The sequence below is a fragment of the Micrasema longulum genome, unplaced genomic scaffold (genome assembly GCF_059751315.1).
Source record: "Micrasema longulum isolate JH-2025_06_02 unplaced genomic scaffold, ASM5975131v1 h1tg000120l, whole genome shotgun sequence".
NCBI lineage: Eukaryota > Metazoa > Arthropoda > Insecta > Trichoptera > Brachycentridae > Micrasema > Micrasema longulum.
Window position 1 is genome coordinate 264,771 of NW_028277326.1, and position 23,724 is coordinate 288,494.

The 23,724-nt window shown below is 32.6% G+C and overlaps 1 protein-coding gene across 5 annotated transcripts in view; it reads left to right on the plus strand.

The window, feature by feature from the left end:
- Positions 1 to 8,124: 8,124 nt before the first annotated feature.
- The window catches only part of LOC148284430 (endoplasmic reticulum metallopeptidase 1-like), a 46,439-nt gene continuing 30,839 nt past the window's right edge, over positions 8,125 to 23,724 (plus strand). For 4 of the 5 annotated variants that reach the window (XM_088240075.1, XM_088240091.1, XM_088240098.1 and 1 more), the window contains exons 1-3: positions 12,302 to 12,430; positions 15,612 to 15,829; positions 18,349 to 18,528. In XM_088240075.1, the coding sequence (XP_088096201.1) occupies positions 12,409 to 12,430; positions 15,612 to 15,829; positions 18,349 to 18,528 (420 nt within the window). In that variant the 5' untranslated portion in view covers positions 12,302 to 12,408. Of the gene's footprint in view, positions 8,279 to 12,301; positions 12,431 to 15,611; positions 15,830 to 18,348; positions 18,529 to 23,724 lie in introns of those variants that run through there. The other variant, XM_088240081.1, reaches the window with a different exon arrangement.

A 23,724-nucleotide genomic window follows, 5' to 3' on the forward strand; every position in this document is an offset into this window, starting at 1 on the left:
ATAGCTTGGTAAAGGAGCTATCCATTTATGTTAAAATATACACACATTGACCTTAAGAAGAACGTTCTGTATTCCAGGTCCTAGCCGACTAAGTCTGACATTTTCTCCAAGGGCTAATATAACAGTTGATGCTTGGACTCTTCCTACGGAGCCACAACCCTCTGGTCAGTGGAGGGGGCGTCCCTCTTACTTTGTACACATTGTTCGAGCAGAAACCAAAACACTTTTTTCCCTCTCCATTACATTTAATGTAAGTAATACTTAATGCACTTCCCATCAACTAATTATTAACCGACCGAGGTTTCGGTTTCGACCGTTTTCGACCAAAGATTGGCCGAAACCTGCAGTCGGGGTGTGTCGGATTAGATTAGTAGTTATGCAACGGAAGTGTCATAACGGAAGCAGAAGCGGAAACAGATGTAAAAGGTACATTTTAGCGGAAACTGAAACGAAAGCGAATGCGGAAGCGGAGTGTAAATACCTTAGAGTATATACATCTCCATGAAAAAAACGAAAATTTTTTTACAAATACAATTTTTGATGAAATTAATATTCAAAATTAAAAAGTGGTAAGTTTTATTTTATAATAAGTAGTTTTGCCGCTTTTACACCAAACAATCTGTTCCGGGGTTCTTCATGTAATATTTTTTCATGTGTTTATTTATATACGGCATTTCTTCCATTTACATATAAGTGGTATAAAGAGTGCTTAAAAATAAAAATACAAAATAATCGAGTACGGTATATTAATATACTCGTTATAAATAACTTAAAATATATACATACATATTTTAAAGAAATTATACAATAACAAAATACATGAATCAATCAAATTATAACTATTCCAACCCAATTTCCTGGAGTTGATTTAGTCTTTTTGATAAAAATAGGTTGGTCACTTTATTTTTTAAGTTAGGCAGAGATAAACTAAATATATCAAAATGTGATGCATATTCATTCCCGGTATTCTGTTATCTAACAATAGGTGAGTTATATTGAGCTACCGTTCGACAATTTTGACAATAAAATATTGTAGATGTTCTGCTTAACCTAGGTGGTACATATAATGAAATCAACTTTAGTAGATCGGGTATCAAACATTGGTTTTATTATTTTATATAAAGTCGTAAGATCGGTCGATGTTTTTCGTTCATTCAATTTAGTTAATTTAAGAGAGTCAAGATAATTTAATTGATTACTAGAAAAACCCATCTTAAAATTAATACATCTAAGAAACTAATTCTGAATTTTCTCAATAGAATCTGAGAAAGTGATTTGATAAGGTGACCGTATTGGAGAATTATAATCTAGTTGGCTTCTAACTAGAGATGTGTAAAGATATTTAATTGTGTTTATATTGTTAAAATCTTTTCCGGTTCTAAGTACAAATCCTTATAATTTTACAGCTTTGTTAGATATTTTAATAATGTGCTCTTTAAATAATAATTTCGAAAGCGAACAAAACACCCAGATCGCTCACGGTAGAAACATCAGCAATTTTAATTTGATTTAACATATAATTAAAAAGAACAGGATTTTTTATTTTATGGAATCTCATAGTTTGACATTTGCTTATATTGAGTTGCAATTTATTTTGTTGGCACACCAGGTGTTTAATTTGGACAAATTATGGGACAAAATGTTACAATCGTAATATAAGACTAGCTCAGAATTACTCACTGTTGAATTTGTATTGGAGCACCAATGGCGAAATATTAGTATATTTGTGTGAATTTAATTTCCCCCACATTAGGGAATCCACATGTCAAGCCGATCGGTTTTCTTTTATGTACTCCTGAAGTTGTGATTGTGTCCAAAAATAAATTGTCATTCTCGTTATTTGTAATCGAGTCTTGCTCGTTTTTATTCATACTTAACATGGATTCTGACATTTGTAAAGATGAATTCATCATTAATGATGACGTAGTTTGCACTTTATTCTCAATTCAAGGGTGTAGTCGGGTAAAACGTACGAAAAATAAGGAAATCATACGAATTGGCCATTTTAAAACGAATGGTTTTTATAATTCGCCCAAAAATGCAAAAATTTAAAATAAATAAATTAGTATCTACTTTATAGTGAAATATTTTCCACAGAAATTTTATGTGGAAAACAACGCGGCGTTTTATCAGAGAATAAAATGAAAAAGAGTTAGAAGTTGCTCGTAATGTATATATATATGTGTGTATATGTTTTTAAATGTAATTGCCTAGCTTGGAACGGGATATGTACCCTTGTTTGCTGGGCAAAGTGTACAAAAAATGTACGAGTATGTAATATGATCAAATGTATGAATAAATTAAAATAAAAAGAACATGATTATTTTTCTATTTTTTTTTTAAAAAAAAGATAAATACTTGAGTTCTTATTATTTACTCAAATATTCCAATTTTCAGACTACTTCCTAAAAATCGTAAATAACTTGTGCTGGAAAAATGGAAATCGAGTTGTGGTAGAGTGGGATTTGAACCTCGGACCTTTGACTCGTGAGTCCACAATACTAACACGGGACCACGACCCTTTATATTATATTATAGCTTTTTTGTAATTATTATTGTTTTTTTCTGCAGGTTTCTTCAGATGTTTTTTTATCGACCCCAATGGTAGACATCGGCATATCTGGGAACTATATCCATGACACAGAGAACCAGAAATATATGACCTCTGACTATAAAGATTTCCTCTCTGGCTTCCCTGATTGGACCCAAATTACTCCATGGATAAGCTCCTATTCAGCTTACGTGTTCTGATGTTTTTTACACTACAGTTTTATCGAATGCAAATCTGACCACGTGGTCGTCATTCCGTCTATTAAGGTGTCCGAACCATCAGAGTCTATTTTCTTTAAGTTTTTTCGGAATATGCGCGACCTCGAAACTGCCGCGAACATATTCATTTTTTATCTCATCAATCTAAGTAACACCTGCAGACTATCTGACCATCTTCATTTCAGCTCAATTTTCAGCTCTTTTTGCTGTTTTCAGCTGTTTTTTCTTCATGGTCCAGCATTCTAATCTCTAAAGCATAGCTGGACGAACGGCCGTCTCGTATATTTTGACTTAGGCTTTTATCTGAATTTTTAAGTCGCACATAACACCAGGGCCCCGATTTCAATAAGAGGTTAACATTTATCTTAAATTTTATCTACAAAGTAAAATTTTCCTGTTAGAAAAGCAGAATATGCATACATTTTTTTCTTCTAAACATGTTCAGTTACCGACGAAGTTACTTTTAATGTTCATGCAAATATACTCATTTTTGTACACACATATCGGTTTTTCTTTATAGACAGTCGAAGATAACTCTGTTAACTATCTATTGTAATCGGAGCCCAGGCAACTAATTAAACATATTTAAACCTTTATAGCAAAAGTTATTTTGAGTTTTAGTCAAAACTTTTCTGAATGAAAAGCAGAATACGCATACATTTTTTTCTTTTAAACGTGTTCAATTATAGGTTACCGACGAAGATACTTAAATACTCATTTTCGTACATAATTATCGATTTTTCTTTATAGACAGTCGAAGATAACTCTATCAACTTTCCATTATAATCGGGGCCCTAAAAGTGCTCTATATTTTATCGAACCCATGTGAAATATTTTTGACTTTATTGTTTTAAATTCTTGCGAAAACGGTTTATTGCATTGGCCTCGCCCCTAATAAGTCACGATTTGGTTAAATTTTCACCTTTGTTTGTGACTGTTTCTATTTTTAAAACGTCGTCACGAATCTTGGCGTCACAATTGTTAAGGCCAAACTGGTCGCGTTTTTGTGGAAATGTATTTAATATCTGTTACAGGTAATTTTATTTATTTATGAAAATCTTTTTCTTCAATATTAATATTGATTTTGAAAATACATTTAATTTTAGTAAATTCATTTCTCTATAGGTCTCTACACATCATTATTAGCATTCTTATTATTATATTAATTAATTGGAGTTTGTATTTTATTTATTGTTATAATGTTTATGCTAGTTACATTATGTGTTTATAATAAATATTTAAGAAAGTCTATATTTTTTTTTGATTAACGTGGTTATTTTTTAAATAATTAAATGGTTTAAGTTTTGTTTAGTACTTAAGTATTAATTAAAAACTGCTCATAATTAACAGCAGAGCCATATTAAATGAAGATTCACCTGACCAAAACATACTTTATATTTAAATGTTCTAGAAATTTAATTTCAACAGCTCGGCAGTCAGGCGGCAGAAGAGCGACCTGTATTTTTTTTAGTTTTTAATAGTTTTAAAAAATATTTCAGTATGTAAATACAAAAAATAAAACACACGACACACTTAGTAAGACGATATTCCAACTTTTTTATACCACCTGAATAATACGATTTCGGGAACCTCTCAAAATACGCGTTAGTTTCAGTAATCACTTTTTCGTTTGAGCTGAATCTTTTTCCTGCGAGCCATTTTTTCAAGTTTGGAAACAGGAAAACGTCACTAGGAGCTAAATCTGGACTATAGGGTGGATGATCAACCAATTCGAAGTATATTTCACGTAATTTCAGCATTGTATCTAATGCTGTGTGAACCGGTGCGTTGTCTTGAAGAAAGAAAGCTTTTTTCTTCTTTAAATGTGGTCGTTTTTCCTTGATTGCATCATTCAGTTGATCCAATAATGCACGATAATACTTTCTTGTGATTGTGGATCCTTTTTCAAGATAATCGATGAGTAATATTCCGAGTGCATCCCAAAACACAGTGGCCATAACCTTGCCAGCCGATTTCACTGCCTTTGCATTTCACTTCTTCGGAGTAGTTTTTGGTTTCAGGGGTATAGTGGAACACCCACGTTTCATCAACAGTTATTAATTGACGCCAAAAATCAACAATCAACAATCTCACGCAACTTCACTCGGCGATCATTCATAACTATATCAAGGATTTTCTTAATATTTTCTTCAGTAACCACCTCTTTTGCCCTTCCTGTTGATGGTATTGTTGCAGTGCTTGTTCGGCCGCGTTTAAATTCCGCAATCCAATATTTTACCAAGTAATCTGACGGAACAGACTCACCGTAATGTTTATCGAGCTTTTTTTTAGTCTCTTTCGCCGTTTTCCCTTTCAAATAATAGTGTTTAATTACTGTACGAAATTCACTTTTATTCATTTTTCAAGAAAAGTTGAATACAAAATTTGTTTACTTCAAACGACTACAACAAATAAACTAATCGATGAATTTGGGTGACATTTTAACAGCTGCCGTTAAACAGATCGCAATTTGGAAAAAATAGATCTTTTTTGTGTTTGTGCTGCCATCTAGCGCTAGGTAGTTTCATTATAAATCCGCCCTCGTAGATGGCGCTTTAATCAATTTTGATGAATAATTGCAAGTATAAACTTTATTTTCACAGGAAATACTACAAGACTCGGTTTGTGGTAATTTTATATTGTGTTGGTTTTTATAATTATCATAACAATATAAATAATGTACATTTTTAAAAACCGCGTACAAAATAAAAAACGGCTCATCTTATTTTTACACAAACATACAACAGCGGACAGCCAGGACGTATGTGACCAACGGATTATACCTTTCTCTCTCTAATAATCACGCTCTCTTTATCTGCACTATTTACGAAAGCTACACTACTCGTATATAGTTAATATTTGTACAAGAGCCAGCGAATTTGAATTTAGAAAAAGTAGTTCTCATTAAAGTTTAAGACAAGTTCTATCTTCTTTCTAATTTTACTGTGAGTTTCTATTTTCTGTTAAATAGGCACTATCGGGTTTTGGTGGGTTTTTCTGTTAGTGCCTATTTCAATTTATGTTGAAATTTTTACTGGTTTGGATATGTGTTTATTATTACAATTGATATTTTGATGTTATTCTTGTACTTATATTTTTCTTGTCTTTTGTTTGTATGTATATTGTTATTCCTGTCTGTTTATGTTTTTCTTATGTTTATAAATGTAACTTGTTTTTGGCCGATGTTATCAAGTTTTGGTAGTAGGCCCTAATAAAGAAAAAAAAAAAAAACGTCTTAGAGGTGGGCACCACTCTTTTGAGATGAGACACATCGGCATTCCACATATAAAGGGGAATACTCATCAGTCATAAAAATGCCTGAGATGCACAAAATTGAAATATACGCCAAATTGTGCTTAAAATATAATGAAACTCGTTACAATTTCAATAATTATCTACAAACACAGAAACTGTGAAGGATGTAGAAGTAATGTCATGGATTTCATTTCATTTCATTTCATTTCATTTCATTTTGTTTGCATCACAACAGGCCAGGAGGCCTAATTACAGTGGTGAATTACATTACAGAACTACCAGGCTTGAGAAAAATCACATTTTAATTTTTGTGTTCTCACCGGGAATCGAACCCGGAACCTTCCGTGCGTGAGTCAAGCGTCTTGACCACTACACCACGGAGGCCGCCTGCGAAGAAACTAACACAAAATATCCTAATATTACTTTGCATGCCAGAAAATTATTATTACCCTTTCCCTCATCTTATTTGGTGGAATGTGGTTTGAGCGCCATAAGCGATTTACTCATTAAAAAACGAAATCGATTGGATATAACGCATAGAGGCATAGAGGGGACCTAAGACTGAAATTAACTAAGCTAGTCACTTGTGTTTTATTATTGTTTTCATTTTTATTTTATTCTACTTGGCTACATTTTCAATTTGTGTTTTGTAATCGTTTCAGTTATAATATGTATTAGAAAAGGTGTTATTTAATACCATTAGGGGTTCAATGTTTACAAACATATTACAATATGGTTTAAAAATTTACCTGCTGTTTAATAAAAAAAGATCCCGGTGGGGCATCTGACTTTTGAAAAGACTACGGCGCGGCATGGCATAAAGAAGGCTGGGAAACACTGCATTAAGGGGACCAGAAAAGTTTAAACGGCCGAAAACTGGGTGAGATTCGAATGACAGTTGTGGACGAATAAATAAACATACACAAATATTATTTTTTGAAAGTTTTTTATGCATTCTTAGTGAACAAAACAAGCTTCAAAATGTCCAAAAACATTAATAATTGGGGGTACATTTATATTTAAAGGCGACCGCGCAACTTGCGAAATGCTTTCTTCTTGCGGCTATTCTGGGTAAACGAGTAAAGAGTTTTTCTTTTTTTTTAGCTCCATTTTGTTGGTGAAATCTTCCTCTATGGAATAAGCCTGAATTCTGTAAAAAATCGTCAAAGTTAGAGCAATGGCGGCCAAGAAATCAAAAACTTTGAAAAATTGCTCTATAATTAAATGAGACAAAAGGAGTATGAAGAAGAATGTTATTCCTAAGAACTTTTTGATGAACATTAATAGAGAGTTGAGATTTGAGATTTGAGAGTTGAGCTGTTAACATTAACATATTACAACAGAGATGAAGAACATTTTAAAGAAGACAATATAGTCCAGGCATCTACAGGGCTTATGACCTGTCATTGGCTGGTTTAAGTGGCCACTTTACACACTGTGTAACATATACTGAAATAATTCAATTAGATGAATCTCCAATCTCCATTTTGCCCATATTTGAACATCTACATTACTTCAATTCTTTCATCTGTTGATGTTTGTGAAGTTAGAGAGCTAAAACCTTTATTTCTGCAAGTGAGATTCATCTAATTGAATTATTTCATTATATGTTATACAGTGTGTAAAGTGGCCACTTAAACCAACCAATGACTGGTTATAAGCCCTGTAGATGCCTAGACTTATAAATTGCCTTCTTTAAAATGTTCTTCATCTCTGTTGTAATATGTTAATATTTGAATGTGTTGATCGGATTTGAAATCAAGTTTTAACCGAAAACGCATGTACTTGACAAATTTCTTTTTGGCACAACAATTATTGTACAAGAAACTGCACAAGATCTTATATTATTTTCCGACCCATGTAATACAAGCTTTACGCAAACTAGGTATCTGAAACACATTTTTCTTAAATACAACAATGTTTATTGAAAGTTCATTTTAAAATGATAAAAGAAGTAAAAAAAACGTCATGTTTTCGTGTTACGTCACATTTGATGCAATAAAACATAATACCTATCTTTATATGAGTTGTAATCTTTTATGATTTATACCACAAATATCTCGTTTAGGTTAAAAAGGCCAGAAATGTGATAATACTCTTAGTTTGTTGTTTTTGTGTATTCTACAAGCAGTGTCCCAAGCTTTAAATAATTAGTTATTTTTACAGAATAACGGATGTGTGTTTGATTTTCTGTGAGTACTTAGTACAGATTGACGAGAGATTTTGGGGTACTTAATATATATTGTTAGCCAGGGTAAGTAAAATTTATACTCTTCATTTTATTAAGATAAGGTTAAAAGTGTCGCCCCCAAAAACGTTTATCTTTATATATATTTCTTCAGTACGTGTGATTTCACTGAATTCCTAAACGGCTTAACCGATTTACGTGCGGTTTTCAGCGAAATGTAAATTTTTGCGCTGCGCGTGTTCGTAAATATCAAAATGTTCAATAGAAACTGTAAAAAAAAAGTTTTTTTAAATAATAAATTTCATAAGTGGTACATGCTTTTTTTTATTTTATACAAATCAATTTTTTTACATCTAGTAAATATTATAGCTGTAACTCTCCAATAAAAGAGACTAACTTTTGTGCTTGAAGAGTGACTTACACTGTATAGTTATTTATTTATTAGAGTTTGTATAATTTTGAAAATATGAAAACATGAGAAAAAAATAACAAAGGATATTTTATTTTTTATTTTATTTTATTCAGAAAACATACAGTTATACATAATAATTATTAAAACAACATTTTTTTAACATAAAAAGATCAATGAAGTTTTCATAAATTATGAAAAAGATATAAACATTAAATGTGACAAAAAAATAAATAAAGAAGAATTTCAAGTGAGAAAATAACAATTGTTAACATTTGCGTTTTCCATGGAGGTAATAAATTTAAATAAATAAAAATACCGAAAGCACACTCCGAGCCATCCACGCACACACATGAACGCACATATAAAACATACACAAACGTATACATTACATGCGGCACATATACATAGCATAAACCACTCAAGATGATGACTTTCTGTATTGAATGTTGAGGGTTTCTTTAAAATTACTTTTATAATTAATCATTGTACTATTTTAAGAGGGTTTAATATATTGGCATATGTGCCAGCCCATCCAACAATTCCATTTTGTAACAAAGATTGTACAATCGAGTAATAAGCTGTTTTTAAATTGCTGATTTAAAAAAAAACCCTAATCTAATAAATATGTAAATTCATTTTCCAATACGTTTAATTGGTTTAGTGAACCAAAGTAATATGATCTTTCCATTTTAAGTTACAAGCATAAATCTTTTTTTCATCGATCTACCACGGTTGCATTCGACGAAAATGCGTATACAAAAAATGGATGGATGTTGTTTTTTTGTGTTAAAAAAAATTGTTTTTGAATGTTGACAAACAACATTCGCTTTTTATGGATCCCAATTAGATTCTTTCTTTATTCTTCCAAAGTTCCTTATAATTTCTTCCCATGTATTTCTTTTTACTGAATTTTTGGTAATACTAAAATAATATAATCTGAAATTTAATACATTTTTGAAAATCGCATTCATGAACCAAGTCCACCCCTGTTGGTGATAAGAAATTAATTCGAAACTTGCAAAAAGAATTCTATATTTGAAAATGAATTATTTTATAATTCGACATTCAACCTGGGTACCTACTTATCAATGTAAAGTCTTTTTCCAAGCAGGCAGCCAACGTTCGGGCAGGACAATGTCTGTCGGGTCCGCTAGTCTAATATAGATAATCTTTATTTAAAAAAATACACTTTTAATAAATAAAAAATATAATTTATTCTCAGATGCTTAGACATTGGTGTTAATTCTAGTCATGAGTGGGTAAAGGTGTTATTTGACAAAAGCAAAAAGCAGAGATATCTGTGGTTAATTTTTTTTTTATTATTTTTAAACGCATTGTTAACTATTTTGAAAGTTATTATAAAAAAATAAATCAGTGATTCTTTACAATTAAGTACCCCAATATAAATATAAAATAATGTGTTTTTTTTAATACTTCTATATATTACTATTATTTTGTTGATTTTAATTTTACCATTATTTTATATATTTGTGTCATTCTTAATTTGTATAATTTATATTTTAAAAATTATTTCTGATTATCTTTTTTGCATTGTATTCTTTGGAATTTTATTATTTATTACATTTACCTTTTTTCTAGATTGTTATTCTATGTCATTATAATTTGATCTAATTAATTTAACTATGTATTTTTATTGTTATTTATTGTGGCTTGACACGGGCATAGCCTAAAAAGCCTTAATAAGTTAATTAATATTTAAACTAGTGTAATTTTGAATAGATAAATAAATAAATAGTTTTACTAGGGATAGCAGTTTTCTGCAAAATGAACATCTTAGGTTGTGTCGAAAATCATTTAAACTAGTCAATTATTTTTAATATTTTTTTATTAAAAAACTAATGTAAACACACATTCTTAGGAAGCCTGTAGAGACACACCAATACTTGGCTATTCGAATGTGTTGGATGGCCTCAACTGGAATTGCGTTACCTGTTTGTACTTTATCTTGTTATTAAATAGTCTCTAGAATGTATGATGTATGCCTGGAGAGGTAATTGGCGATGAACGAAAGTAAGTCAAAAGTTATGGTATTTGAAAGGGGGAGTGAGGTTACTGACTGCATAATAAATGTAAACAACGAATGTCTCGAACAAGTAGAAGAGTTTGTGTATCTAGAAAGCATGTTTGGAAGAGATGGAAGAGTAGAAAAAGATGTTAAAAGGACAGTGAATGCGGGCAACAAAATGAACGGCGCACTAAGCACAGTAATTGCCAAAAAAAAAAGTCAATCGAAACTAAACTGACCGAGCACAACAAAGTTTTAGTCCCAACACTTATGTATTGAAGTGAAATATGGAACAGGAAGAGGAAGGATGAAATCCGAGTGAAAGCGGTTGAAATGCGATCTCTTCGACGAATGTGTGGGAAATCAATGTATGACAGGGTTATGAATGATGAAATCAGGCGGGAGTGTAAATCGGAGTCAAGCATAATTGATAAGATTGAGAAAGGGTCTCTGATACGGTTCGGTCATGTAGTACGAATGGACGACGAAATAATGGTAAAACAAGCATACAGGGTGTTTTTTAAACCCTGTCACATCCGAAACCACGATGATCAGTATGGGCAAGAAGACATATTAGCATAGTAAAAATAATATTTAGAACAAAGGATTTTTTTAAAAATAAAATATTTAAAAAAACAAGTGGTTGCTTACTTCTGCAGGGGAAAAGTGGGGGGAGCGCGGCGCAGTATCAGACTCCTCCTTCCCCCTCCTCATTATTTTAATGTGCCCAAATGTCTTCTTGCTCATAATGATCATCGTGGTTTCGGATGTGACAGGGTTTAATGAACACCCTGTATATGGCTAAAATGAACGGTAACGTGAGACGAGGACGACCAAGGGAGACGTGGCATGATCAGATAAACCAAAATATTTTGTCTGGTCATGTCGAAAGTAGACAGAATTGAAGGGCATCTATGACCAGATGTATAAATGTGGAAGAAGCTAGGAATGTATGCCAGGATATACTAGTGTGGCGGTCCATTCTCTCTGCCTACTGCTACGTGGAAATGTCGTGATGGTCTTCTTCTTTCAAGTCGGTCCCTCAATGCTGAGGATCGTGATCACCATGAACACTTCTGATTAATCTGTTCCACTCTAGTCTGTCCTCAGCCTGACCTACTGACTCGTCAAATTTTAGCCCCGTAGCCACCTTTATTTGGTCAGTCCATCTATATGGGATTCTACCCCGGCTTCTCCTACCCTCAAATCAGCCAGACATTATTGCCTTTTCTAGATTATCTGGCTCACGTCTAGCAATATGTGTCCAAAGAAAGGCAGTATCCTTCTCAAACACACCACCGATAGACGAGTTGTAATATGGAGCTCTTCCAGTATCGATGCATTCGTCCTTCTGGCTGTCCAAGGCACTCGCAGCAGCCTTCTCCAACACCACATTTCGAATGCATCGATCCTCTTCCTCTCGTAGGTGCGCATTGTCCACGTTTCAGCCCCATATAGGAAAACTGAGAATACCAGGCCTTCCATCAACCGCTTTTTTGTGTTCATTGATATACCTCGATCTCGCCAATTGAATCTTTGGCCATTTGAATCCTGCGACCAATCTCAGGTCTGCAACTGCCGTTGTTGGAGATAAGCGATGATGGTAGTAGTAATAATATACGTTTTATGCATTATTGTTAGTAAAATTGTTGAATGAGGATTTTCCTCTTAGTTATTTCTTATCTTATCAAATAATCTATCTGTATAAAACTACTTAGTTTAGTCAACGTTCATTATTTTTTCACAGTTTAAGTTAAAATGCTGCGTGAACGACATATAAGTGAGTAAAAAATGCTAATTACTTTTAAAACTTTGAGTATCGGCCGAATACACATAGAATTTACCCTGTGCCCGGCCCATTTTTGTGAAATTTCATGATTTGTGAAGGGTTTCTTAAAAGTGTCATAATTACGAAAATACTGGGTTAAATCAATTCAAACGTGTCATACTTATTTTAATCATTCATTCATTTATTAGTTTATACATACAATGTTACAAAAATGGCACAAAAAACACTCTGGCAAATTCTGCTTGTACTAGGAGTAGGCTCAGGATATGAAGGGTCGGCAAGCCAGAAATATTAATACGCCTAATGTTGCAATCGGTTCCTATATGGGCAAATGCCTGTTCTAAGAAACCGATTTGTTGCGGCAAATATGGTTTTCGAATATGTTTCCTATAAATAAAAACAATATTGAAGAAAAAAAAAAACAGATGTTGAATTCAATTGAAACAATTAAAAAAAAATGGAAAATAATTTTGTCAATAATTTTGCCTTTAGGAGAACCACATTGCGCATTGCAATGTTTGCACATATACAGGGTCTCACTTATTTTTTGTGCTTTGTATCCTGGAGCCGTGTAAACACGTGATTATTATAACCATGCGTTGTGTCCCGGTCCCGTATTTTCACATAGTTTACCAGCAGCTAAAAAGTACTAATAAAAGTCAGTAGATATCGATAAAATGCACTTTTTTAGATAGGTTGGAATTCTAGACCCCATTTACTAAATTATTATATTTGATATTTAATATAAATGTATATTTGTGAATACACTTAATATAATGCTTAATAATTTGTTTATGTGTAATTAAACTATTGCTAATTAAAACTTCAAATTATTAAGTAATCTGTTTACTAAATTTTTTAATTAATTATTGTACTATGTACATTAGTGTAAAATTATTATAATTCCATGGAATCACATAACTTTTTTTTTATTAAAAAAAATAATAATTTAATTTAATAATATAATTATTAAATAGTTCAAGATACATGATTTTAACTTTGCCACACCATGTATAATTATATAAGCTATCTGTATTTTAATATATTTTTGATATGTAATAATTTTTATTATGTGTTTTATACCTATACATTGATATGTGTCATAAGATTTTCGACTTAACACGGAACTTTCTAGCTAGTTGGGAGATGAAAATAAATAGTTATGCAATAATGAAATAGACTTTTGTATTTATTAATAATTGTAAAAACATGCCTTTCCTAATGAAACTAATTTTACACCAATAATGAATATATTTTTTTCATAAAAGGGCAAAAAAAGAAGCAAAAATCACACATTTTTTTTACCTTAATAATAAGATCGCAGTATGTTTTACTGATACGAAACAAAGCTTAATGCTTATGCAAAACAAAGTTTTTCTCCAGCATTTTTATAATTCAAAGTTCGCGAACAATGAAATAGTGAAATGATGTTTATTTTACCAAAATCCCAGTTTGTTAAATTTTCTTAACGTTAAAATGAAAACGTTGTTTTGTTACTCTTCGCGCCGAGTTGGTCCGGTAAATATTTACTCCGACTGAGTTTACACGGCTCCGGGATACAAAGTGTTAAAAGCACGTTTGTTTTTAGAGTGAATGTCTCCTTTATTAATTTGTTGATTGAATCTTGAATCTATACTACATGTTGTGATAAAAACATTATTTTCGTTTAGTAGTTACCAACCGAAACTTCGGTCGGTCCAAATGTTTGAAGACAAAAGACTGGATTTCACCCCCCTGGAAGTCATCAAGATTAAATAAATTAATCATAGAATATAGAATAGTCCAGAAGGAGCGTAGAATCATATTTGAATACATCGGACTGTGTCCAATAATTCCCCCACTCCGCCTTACTTTCGCCGCGTGCATTCGTGAAGTCACCGGGTAATGTTGTTTGATGGGAAAAAAAAAAAAAAACAAATGTAAGGCAAAAAAAAGTAATCTGTTTATTTCTCTAAAATTTTATTGTTCACGCAGAAACATTGATTGACACAACAGAATAGATAAGTAAAGGGTCATTTAATAAGAGTCATTGAATTTATGAACTTTGAACTTAAAATATAAAACAAATTTTATTTTACATAGAACTGATATTTTTATATGATGTTAAAACATATTTTATGTTAAATCCGATGTTTTCATTAGTTCTTTTATTGGATGAGCAAAGTAGGGTAAAAAAATTCTACCCTGGCAACACTGACGAAATTTCCGTTTTGTTTCTTCGACAATCTGACAGATGGAAATTTTTATTTTTTATTTTTTTTATTTAAATTTTATTGATAAACCCTTACGGGTTACATACATTTAACAAAATATTTTCACTTTTAAAATTCAAATTCTACTGTTAATAATAATATTTTTAACATCTTTTGTAAAGGTTGCCTGAGTCTTTTGTTTAGTTTTGTCTGGTAGTTTATTGAATTTCTAGGAAACAAAGTCAAACTTGAGAATGATAACCAGACCGCGGTAGGGCAGTTTTCTGCAAACTGTTTTTTTTTTCAAATAAAGGAGTCTCTTTATGCTTAAAAATACAAGTATATGAATCGTGCATATTGCCGGTGACAACATACGGACTAGAAACCAAGTCTGTGACACAAAAAAGTATCCAGAAATCAAAATGCACGCAACGATCCATGGAAAGACAGATGCTCGGTGTATGTCTAGGGGACAGTAAAAAATGAAGAAACAAAACGACGCCGAACCGGAGTCGTGAATATCATGGATCGTGCAGTGAAATTGAAATGGCAGTGGGCCGGAGACTTGGCGAGGCAAAATGATGGCAGGTGGACACCCAGAATAATAAAGTGGAGACCATGGGCAAACAAAAGAAATGTTGGAAGGCCACAGAAAAGATGGATCGATGACTCTCTATTGCCGGCATTCAATCCATCTAATCTTCACATTCGTTTGAAAAGGCCCTATTAAGGCGAAACAATTCTCACTAAATTTTTGTTTTTATATTTGTAAAAATAAAATAAAGCGTCCAGTAGACTCAAATCAGTGTTTGATTTCTTGTATTATAAGTTTATGTTTATGATACATTGTATTCAATACAACATGCTGAGTTGCTTATTCGGCCGTTGCTCTATATTTTAGGTAAAATTGTTTGGAACGTGCCTGTCTCATCGATCACTAGACTTGACCCCCACATAAATCAATTATAACATTCTTTCAGATATGTCTCGCCGAGGCACAGCAGACCATTTTGGCCTTGAGCCGGTTCCCAATACCGACCGGGCCAAGGTGGAGAACACCAAGAGGATAGATCATACCAGTATTCACTCCATATCCTGGAGGTGGCCAATATTAGTCCTAATGGTGGGATGCCTGGCATATTACATTGTACATCTGCTAGACCATCATCTTCCCACTGTAGTCACCGTGGAGGAAGCTGTGAGTCCTATTAATATTTTATACTAAACAAAACTAAATAGTGGACTAACTCAGAGAACAGCGCACTGACTATGCTCTAGGACCTGCTCCGTCTGCTTAAAGATCTGAGAAGTTGCCAGGGACGAATGGTATAAGGAGGATTAGGGTTTTTGCGGAGGATTATACCCATTATTGGAATTAGGACAATAAGGGTTTCGTGAGAGATATGGTGTTATGACAAAAGGAAGTTTAGAGTGAGTTCGATAGTTATGTTAGACACTGTGTTCAGACTTTGCCAGAATAGGGAAATATCACATACCACGAAAATACCGATAAAAATATATAAAATGGATGTAGAATAATTTATTGTGTTTTGAAAATCAATTTAGATATTGTGGAGAAATGTTTTCATGCATAAATGTAAATTTTTTTTTTTTTAATACGTTGCTAGAAAAACGCAACATGTTTGGCCTTGGCAGTTGGGACGTCAAGATTCGTGACAATGTTCTAAATAAATTTGTAAGGGCAGGACAAATAAACATGAATCGTTACGTATTAGGGGCGTGGCCAATGCAATGACCGTTTTTGCGGGAATTCAAAATTACAAATTTAAAAATATTTTTTATACTACCAAGTAGCAAAGCAAAATTTTGTGCTGAACAGTATTTTATATACTTTTATAACTTAATTTTTTTTTTTTAATGTATATTTTAAAAAATCATTATTATTATTAAATTTTAAAATATATGTTTCAATAAAAGTGAAATAAAACCATATAGGTACGTATTTTTATTATTATTATTTAAATGAAATTCCACTAAGAAATGTCAGTAGAAAAACTCAATCCACTAAAGATATACAAAAAGGAAATAACTGTATTTGCATAAATAAATAAATAAATATAAATTACCTTAAATCGATAATATTACTCAATGGGAAAAGGAAATAAAGAGGAAAGGGGAAAGATTAAGGAAAAGAAAGGCGATGTTTCTTCAGACGTGATTTAACCAGAGATACTTTAGTAACATCTTTGATGGTGGATGGGAGATGATTCCGCAGTCGAGCCGCATGGACACTACATGTGAGTTAGGTAAAAAAGAGAAATTGTGGGTGGGTATTAAGAGGGTACTTTGAAAATTAGAACGAAGAGGTAAATCATGAACTGATAAGGGTTGAAAATTTTCACGGATGGTAGGTTCTTTAAAATATCTTTAATCTTTTTAAATATTTCTTAAATGTTTGCAGACATGCTGGATTTCCTCGCCAAAGAGTAAATTAGATCCAAATTAATTGCAACTGAGAGGCTGTAAATGCCTAGACTTCCGTATTCCCTTCTTACACATGATAAAGGTTTAGCTCTTTTACTTCGCCGAAGTCAACAGATGGAAGAGTTGAGGGAATGTTGATGTTTAAGCACAGGCAGAGTGGAGAATGTTACACAGTGTGTTATTATGAGCATGCAATGTACGAGTTGTTTGGGATTTACAATTAATGAGATTCATGCCTTTGGATTAAAAAAATGATAACAACATTTGACATTAATACCTGTCATTGTAATTTTATAGATACAGTTGACTTTTTGATGTACGGACTTAATTAAGGATAGGTTGATATTTATTACAATTTAATTTCATTTTTTAATCACTTATTTTTTATTTTATTACTGACTAGTTTCCAAGCTACACAAACTACCTTGTCAAGGTATAATTAAGTAAAAAATCTTAATATATTATTCAATTTTAAAAGTGTTTTAGTAGACATATTTTGTTTGTTAAATCTAAACACATGAAGGTCACACGTCAACTCTTTGTGTCATGTAGCATTTTGTTTTTGTATATTATCTTGAAGGTCAAGTTTGTCATTTGTGCCATTTATTTCTCTAAATAGTTTTAAATCATCAGCACATGGCAAGAAATCTACATTAAAAAATTGTTTTGTTATATCGTTAGTAAATAGTAGAAAAAGAAATAGACCGAGATGAGATCCATGTGGTACCCCAATCTAGCTATTAATTCATAAGAGCGATAGTCATTTAGATTTGCAGCAATTATTTTATTGCTAAGATAGTTCTTGAGCCTAAATAAGATGGTCCAACAAATTTAGCTGCACGTATAATATGGTTTACCTTATCAAAGGCTTTAGAGAAGTTTCTGTATATTTCATCGACTTGAGGTTGTGATTTAAAGGCTTGTATTATATAAAAGTCTTATAAGAGAAGGTTTGTAGTGGTCGACTGTTTTACTTCGAAACCATGTTGTTCTGGCAATTACTATGTGCTTAAAGCTAGGTGAGATTTTATTTAGCCCAACACTCTCAAACAGCTTGGGTAAGATTTCTTAATCTCACTCTCGTATACATATTGGTCTATAATTGATTAAGTCACTGGCATCATTGGATTTGTGTATTGGCGTTATGTGGAAAATGCCTGTGGTTAAGGAAAGATTAAATAAACCTTTAAATAGGCATGATGATTATAATGTACAAGTTTTATAAAATGGCATTATTAATTTATTCTTATTTGATGTTTACTTGTTTTGCAGAAAAATAACATCAAGCTGTTCAGTGGAGAAAGGTCTGCAATTTTCCTGAAAAAACTTACAGATATTGGACCAAGACTGACTGGAACTCCACAGAACGAAGTTATGGCTGTAAATGTCATTACTTCGGAACTTAAAGATGCACAGCTCAAAGCACACAGTTCACAATCCTTGCTATATGAGGTATTATTACTATTGATAACTTATATCGGGTCAACTTTGGGAAGGAATTCCAAGAATATTGGTTTCCATTTGGCTTAAACTCTATTTTTAAATTTTTTATTCAAATAATTTAAAGAACAGTTAGGTTTTAGGGTTTTTCAGGAACATTACTTCATTTTCACAGCTTAGTATTTCTGCTGGGAGAGCATTCCATGCCATAGGGCCTGCGACCGCAAATGTGCGTTCAGAAAATTTAGTGCGTTTGTTGCGTTCTAGTAAAACGACTTTTCCTATCGCTGTAGATATAGCTGTCTGGTAATGTAAAATCATTAAGAAAGCTTTAAAAAATAATTTTCTTTTGATCAATTTTCAAACAATTCTTCAATATAGCCTATTATACGATGTTCCATTGTAATGGTCACCCTATACCTATTAAACTCACGCCCCTTCCATCATCTCCTCCCTATTTTTTCATTTATTTCTCCCAAAACATAAAATATTTTCATAACCTTATCAGTGCATGGAAAGGTTGCTTATTAAAATGCGTGTCGTGATGGTTTTAAATTTTTGTGCAACAACTATGGTGAAGGTGTACAGTGGGTTTTGCATGTTGGTTTGATTAGTACCCTGACGGGTACGTCTCAAAACCGGTATACATAGAAAAGTCGGTAAGTAGGTATATACAAATATTTAATAACATTTAAGGTTATGATTGATTTAGATTTTTATGGTTATCGCTGGAAATAAGCGACCAAATAGCACGTGCAAACTGACCAACATATTAAAATAGATCAACATATCGAATCGTATAGCGATGACTTGAAATGTTTGCAAAGACAAAACAGAAGAATTCGAAGAATTCGGCAAAAAAATATTTTAATAATTTTGATACATTTTTAACATTATGGGGTAGGATTATGCAAAAAAATAAATCAATATGATAAAACCAAACCATCACGCCGTTTCCCCGTAAGGGCAGGTAGAGAGAATAGAACGCCACAATACTCTATCTTTGATACAAATCTCGCTTCATCTACATTCATACATCTTCATACGCGCGCCGATTATTCCGACTTTTGACATGTCCATCTTTAAGTATTTGTTGGATTTGGTCATGCCATGTCTTTCTCTATTTCTGCATCCATCAACATTCGCATTGTAAATATTCTTAGCCGTTCTTTCGCTGTCCATTCGTTCTACATGTCCAAACCAGCGCAGAGCTCCTTTCTTGATTTTGTCGATAGTGCTTGTCTCAGCCTTACATAATGTATGGATCTCAACATTTGTGCATCTATCGTACATGGTTTTACCACACATTCGCCTGAGAGATCGCATTTCGTCAGCGTTCAGCCTACTTTCATCCCTGTTTTTCCAAGTCCATACTTCGCTCCCATACATCAGGGACGGGACCGGGACTCCGTTGTGAACTGCCAATTTTGCCTCTTGTGACAAACATTTATTTGCCAAGGTCGATTTAAGTGCACCGTTTACTCTGTTCCCGGCACTAACCCTCCTTTCAATATCTTTCTGTCATTCCATATCTAGTGAACATAATTCCCAGATGCACACTAATAAAAATAATATTGACCATAGGCGAGTCAATATAGACTATAGGTGAGTCATTTTATTCATCGGTAGACCTGCGTAGATGCCACTAGACACAACAAAAATATTTATTAATTGACAGGCGGCATAAAATTTATATTGCTAAAGAATCCGCTTTCTCCGTGAACTACTGGTTAAACCAGTTATCAGCAAACTTATAAATCAAATGAGCCAAAGATTAGCAGAACACCAATTAAGTTTTATTTGGAGAGCTAAATTTCTCTTCGAACATTTCCTTATTAACTCTGTATTTCAAGTGAAAATTCATTAAATTGGCGACGATAAAGACCTATAGCAACAATTGTGACGATATCTTGAAGCGCTTCTTAATGAATGGTGCAATAGTAAACAACTATCTTATGATTAATTTTTGCCTTAAAATAGAAACTAAACCTTTCTCACTTCGGCCATTCATTTAACCCCATATGTTGAAATTAGAACAAATTTATGTACGAGGCGTATCCAGAAAGTAAGAGAAAGTACTCAATTTTTTATTTGCCACGTACGCCATGATTTCTTTGGCCGAAATTGAGGTTTTGAATTTTTCGGTAGATAAGAAACTAGTGTGCCGCCACTGTGATGACGGTTTTTTTGTCTCAGGGGTGTAATGAGCCTCCCATGTTTCATCACCAGTCACAATGGAGTTCAGAAAAGCTCAGTCGGAGTTTTTCCTTCCGCGAAAAGGAACCTTATGACAGCGCGCACCTCGCACTTGGCGGGATTTTTTATTAAAATTTTTCACAGAAACGAACACTACAAGACAAGTTTTGATATTAATAAAGGTCACCGGTGCTCGTTGTGTTCAAAAGACCTTCCACTACCAATAACTGTTGCCAACTTTTGGGAAAAAAATCTCACAACACGAGAGCAAACAAAGAGTACTCTTATTTTCTGGATATTCCTCGTAGTTTGATATGATGCTTTTCCATGCATTCAATGCCACTATTTGCAATATCCTCAACAACCCAAACAGCAATAGTCCTAGAAGTTCTTTTCAAGGATCTGTAAACGAAATAAATCAAATAAAAAGTTGAACTTGGGCGCTGTCACCCTTACTCGAGTGGTAAAAGCCGCATGTGGCTCGCTAGTCGAGAATTTGAGAACATTTGCCCCCTACCTATTAGCCCGTTATTTTAAAGGTCTGAGCTTGAAGGAGGAGATTAAGCAATATGAGAACACTTGCACTCTCTCGGGTGGCAGTGACGTCAGGATCTTATTTAGCATAGGCTCCCAAATACAAGAATATAACAGAATGTAACATCCTTTAATTTTTACAACATAAAATAACATTTATAAATTTATTTATTTATTTTTTATACATCAACGGTCCAAAGAACCTTTTACAAAAAATAATAATTTGCAGAAATAATCACAGTAGTGCACAATAATCATGTAGTACATAGTATAAAATAATAGAATGATTAAAACTAAACAATTTAGTAAACATATAATACAAAAAGTTAAAAAGAAACATAACATTTCTAAATAAAGATAGCAATAACCATGAGAAAATCTTACGTACTATAATATAATATAAATATAACACAGTAAAGTTGAGAATAACTAGATAATAATAATTAAAAAAATTAATACAACATTATTACTTAAAAAATAAAAGTTTTTTAAAATAATAATAATAATACCTCTATTTAGTGAAATCATCATCATCAGTTGGTTGGAAGAAGTTGCCATTTGGCAATAAATCCACCAATGTACAATTTAAAGTTATGTCTTACATGTTAAATGAAGAAATAAAAAATCACGTATTCCAGGAAACAAAGTTTAATTTAATAATATATTTTTTAATAAATCCGTTATTTTTCTAAAAAATAACGAGTGAGAATTCGTTTTAATTCATGAACAGAATTTGTATTGAAGATATCGAATATTTGTTTTAATTCATTTCCATACCTATGTATCCTGGGTAAAGGAGAGTACATTTCAAAGTTGGTCCGCTAAATAAATGATTCATAAGTGATTAGAATTCTTTCAGTTCTACGAATGTTTACTCTACACACTGACCATAAATGTCGTTTAAGCTTTTTACAGTTTTTTTAAGACTAACATAAAATATAAACTATTGTTTCATTAAACTACTGCCTAACAGTTTTTGAAAATGCTTTTATCTGAGTGATAAATAAAATATTCTGGATGAATGTGTGGTTTTTCTATTAAAGTATTGTTTTGACCGAAATATCTTTATGGGTGATCATAAATGTATCAACATAATCATTTATTACTTTCAAAGATATTTATACAAGCCCCCACATAATTATCTTTTGCCATTATGACACTTTTATCTCCGGATTAGTGTAAAATGATGAATATAAATAACTTGTTAAAAAAACTTATTGGTGGTTTGGTAATAATTATTGAAAAATTGATCAAATCCAACTAGATTATTATTAGAAAAAGTTATTCTTATTTTTAAAATTTGTTTTACATTTTGAGTCTTCAAATATTTGGCATTACATCATTTAATATTTTTTGGGCAATTACATTATATTGCTTTTTCCAAAGGCAGTTGATACAAATGGGAGAATACAGTTAATTTGTGTTGCTGAACGATATTTTGTTGGGTTGGGTTGGGTCAAAAGACCTCAATTAATTTATCATAATATTTAAGTAGTAGGCACCTCACAGCAGACCAGTGAGAGAGAATAATCAGTGGTGCATTCGGTATAATGAAGAACTGTACAATATATACCAGGCCCCGAGCATCTCGGCACATATGAAGATGCTTAGATTACGATGGACCGGACATGTACAGCGAATGCCTGACTCACGCGTCCCTAAAACAATAATGAGCGGACACCCGGGAGAAAAGAGATTAGTAGGAAGACCCAGGCTGAGATGGGAGGATGAAGTGAGAAAGGATGCAGCGCAGTTTCTCCAAGTGGCAAATTGGAAGACGGCGGCTGAGGACCGACAGAGTTGGAGGCGAAAGTTGCAGGAGGCCAAAGCTCGATATGGGTTGTAGCGTGATCGGAGAGAGAGGCACCTCACAAACAATTGTCTTACAACATCTTAAACTCAACGAATAGATATTCCGTTCGATACCTCGAAGGTTTTTTAAGAATGATCTTCATGATCCATTTTTGTGCTATTTTCACTGGTTCAAGAATTGAACGAGAGCAACTTGCCCAAGCTAAATTGAAATATTTGTTTGTTTTGGCAAAAAGCAAAGTAAATTTGTCTCATAAGTTGAACATTCGAGCATTGAAATTTGATCTTCCCAGCTACGTTTAGAATTTATTATGACCCTTAAGTATTTTATTGAATTTACTTGTTCTAAATTTTCACATTTGCACAAAGTATTTGGTATGCACGAATGGATCTTGATGGAAAAAAAATCAGGTTCAGTTTTTTTGTAGTACTAAAGCAGATGAATTGTTCTGACTAAATTGTGGTAACTAAATTATTATCTAACCAATCTTTTACGCATCGGACACCTTTTCCACATTTTTGTTTTGCTTTTATCCAAGATTCGGAGTTGAATATTACTACCGTATCATCAGGGAAAGTTATTGTTTTGCCCCAAGTCGGTAGGTTGCATAATTTATAAATATAAATGTTAAACAATAACGGACCTAGAACACTTCCTTGAGGGAC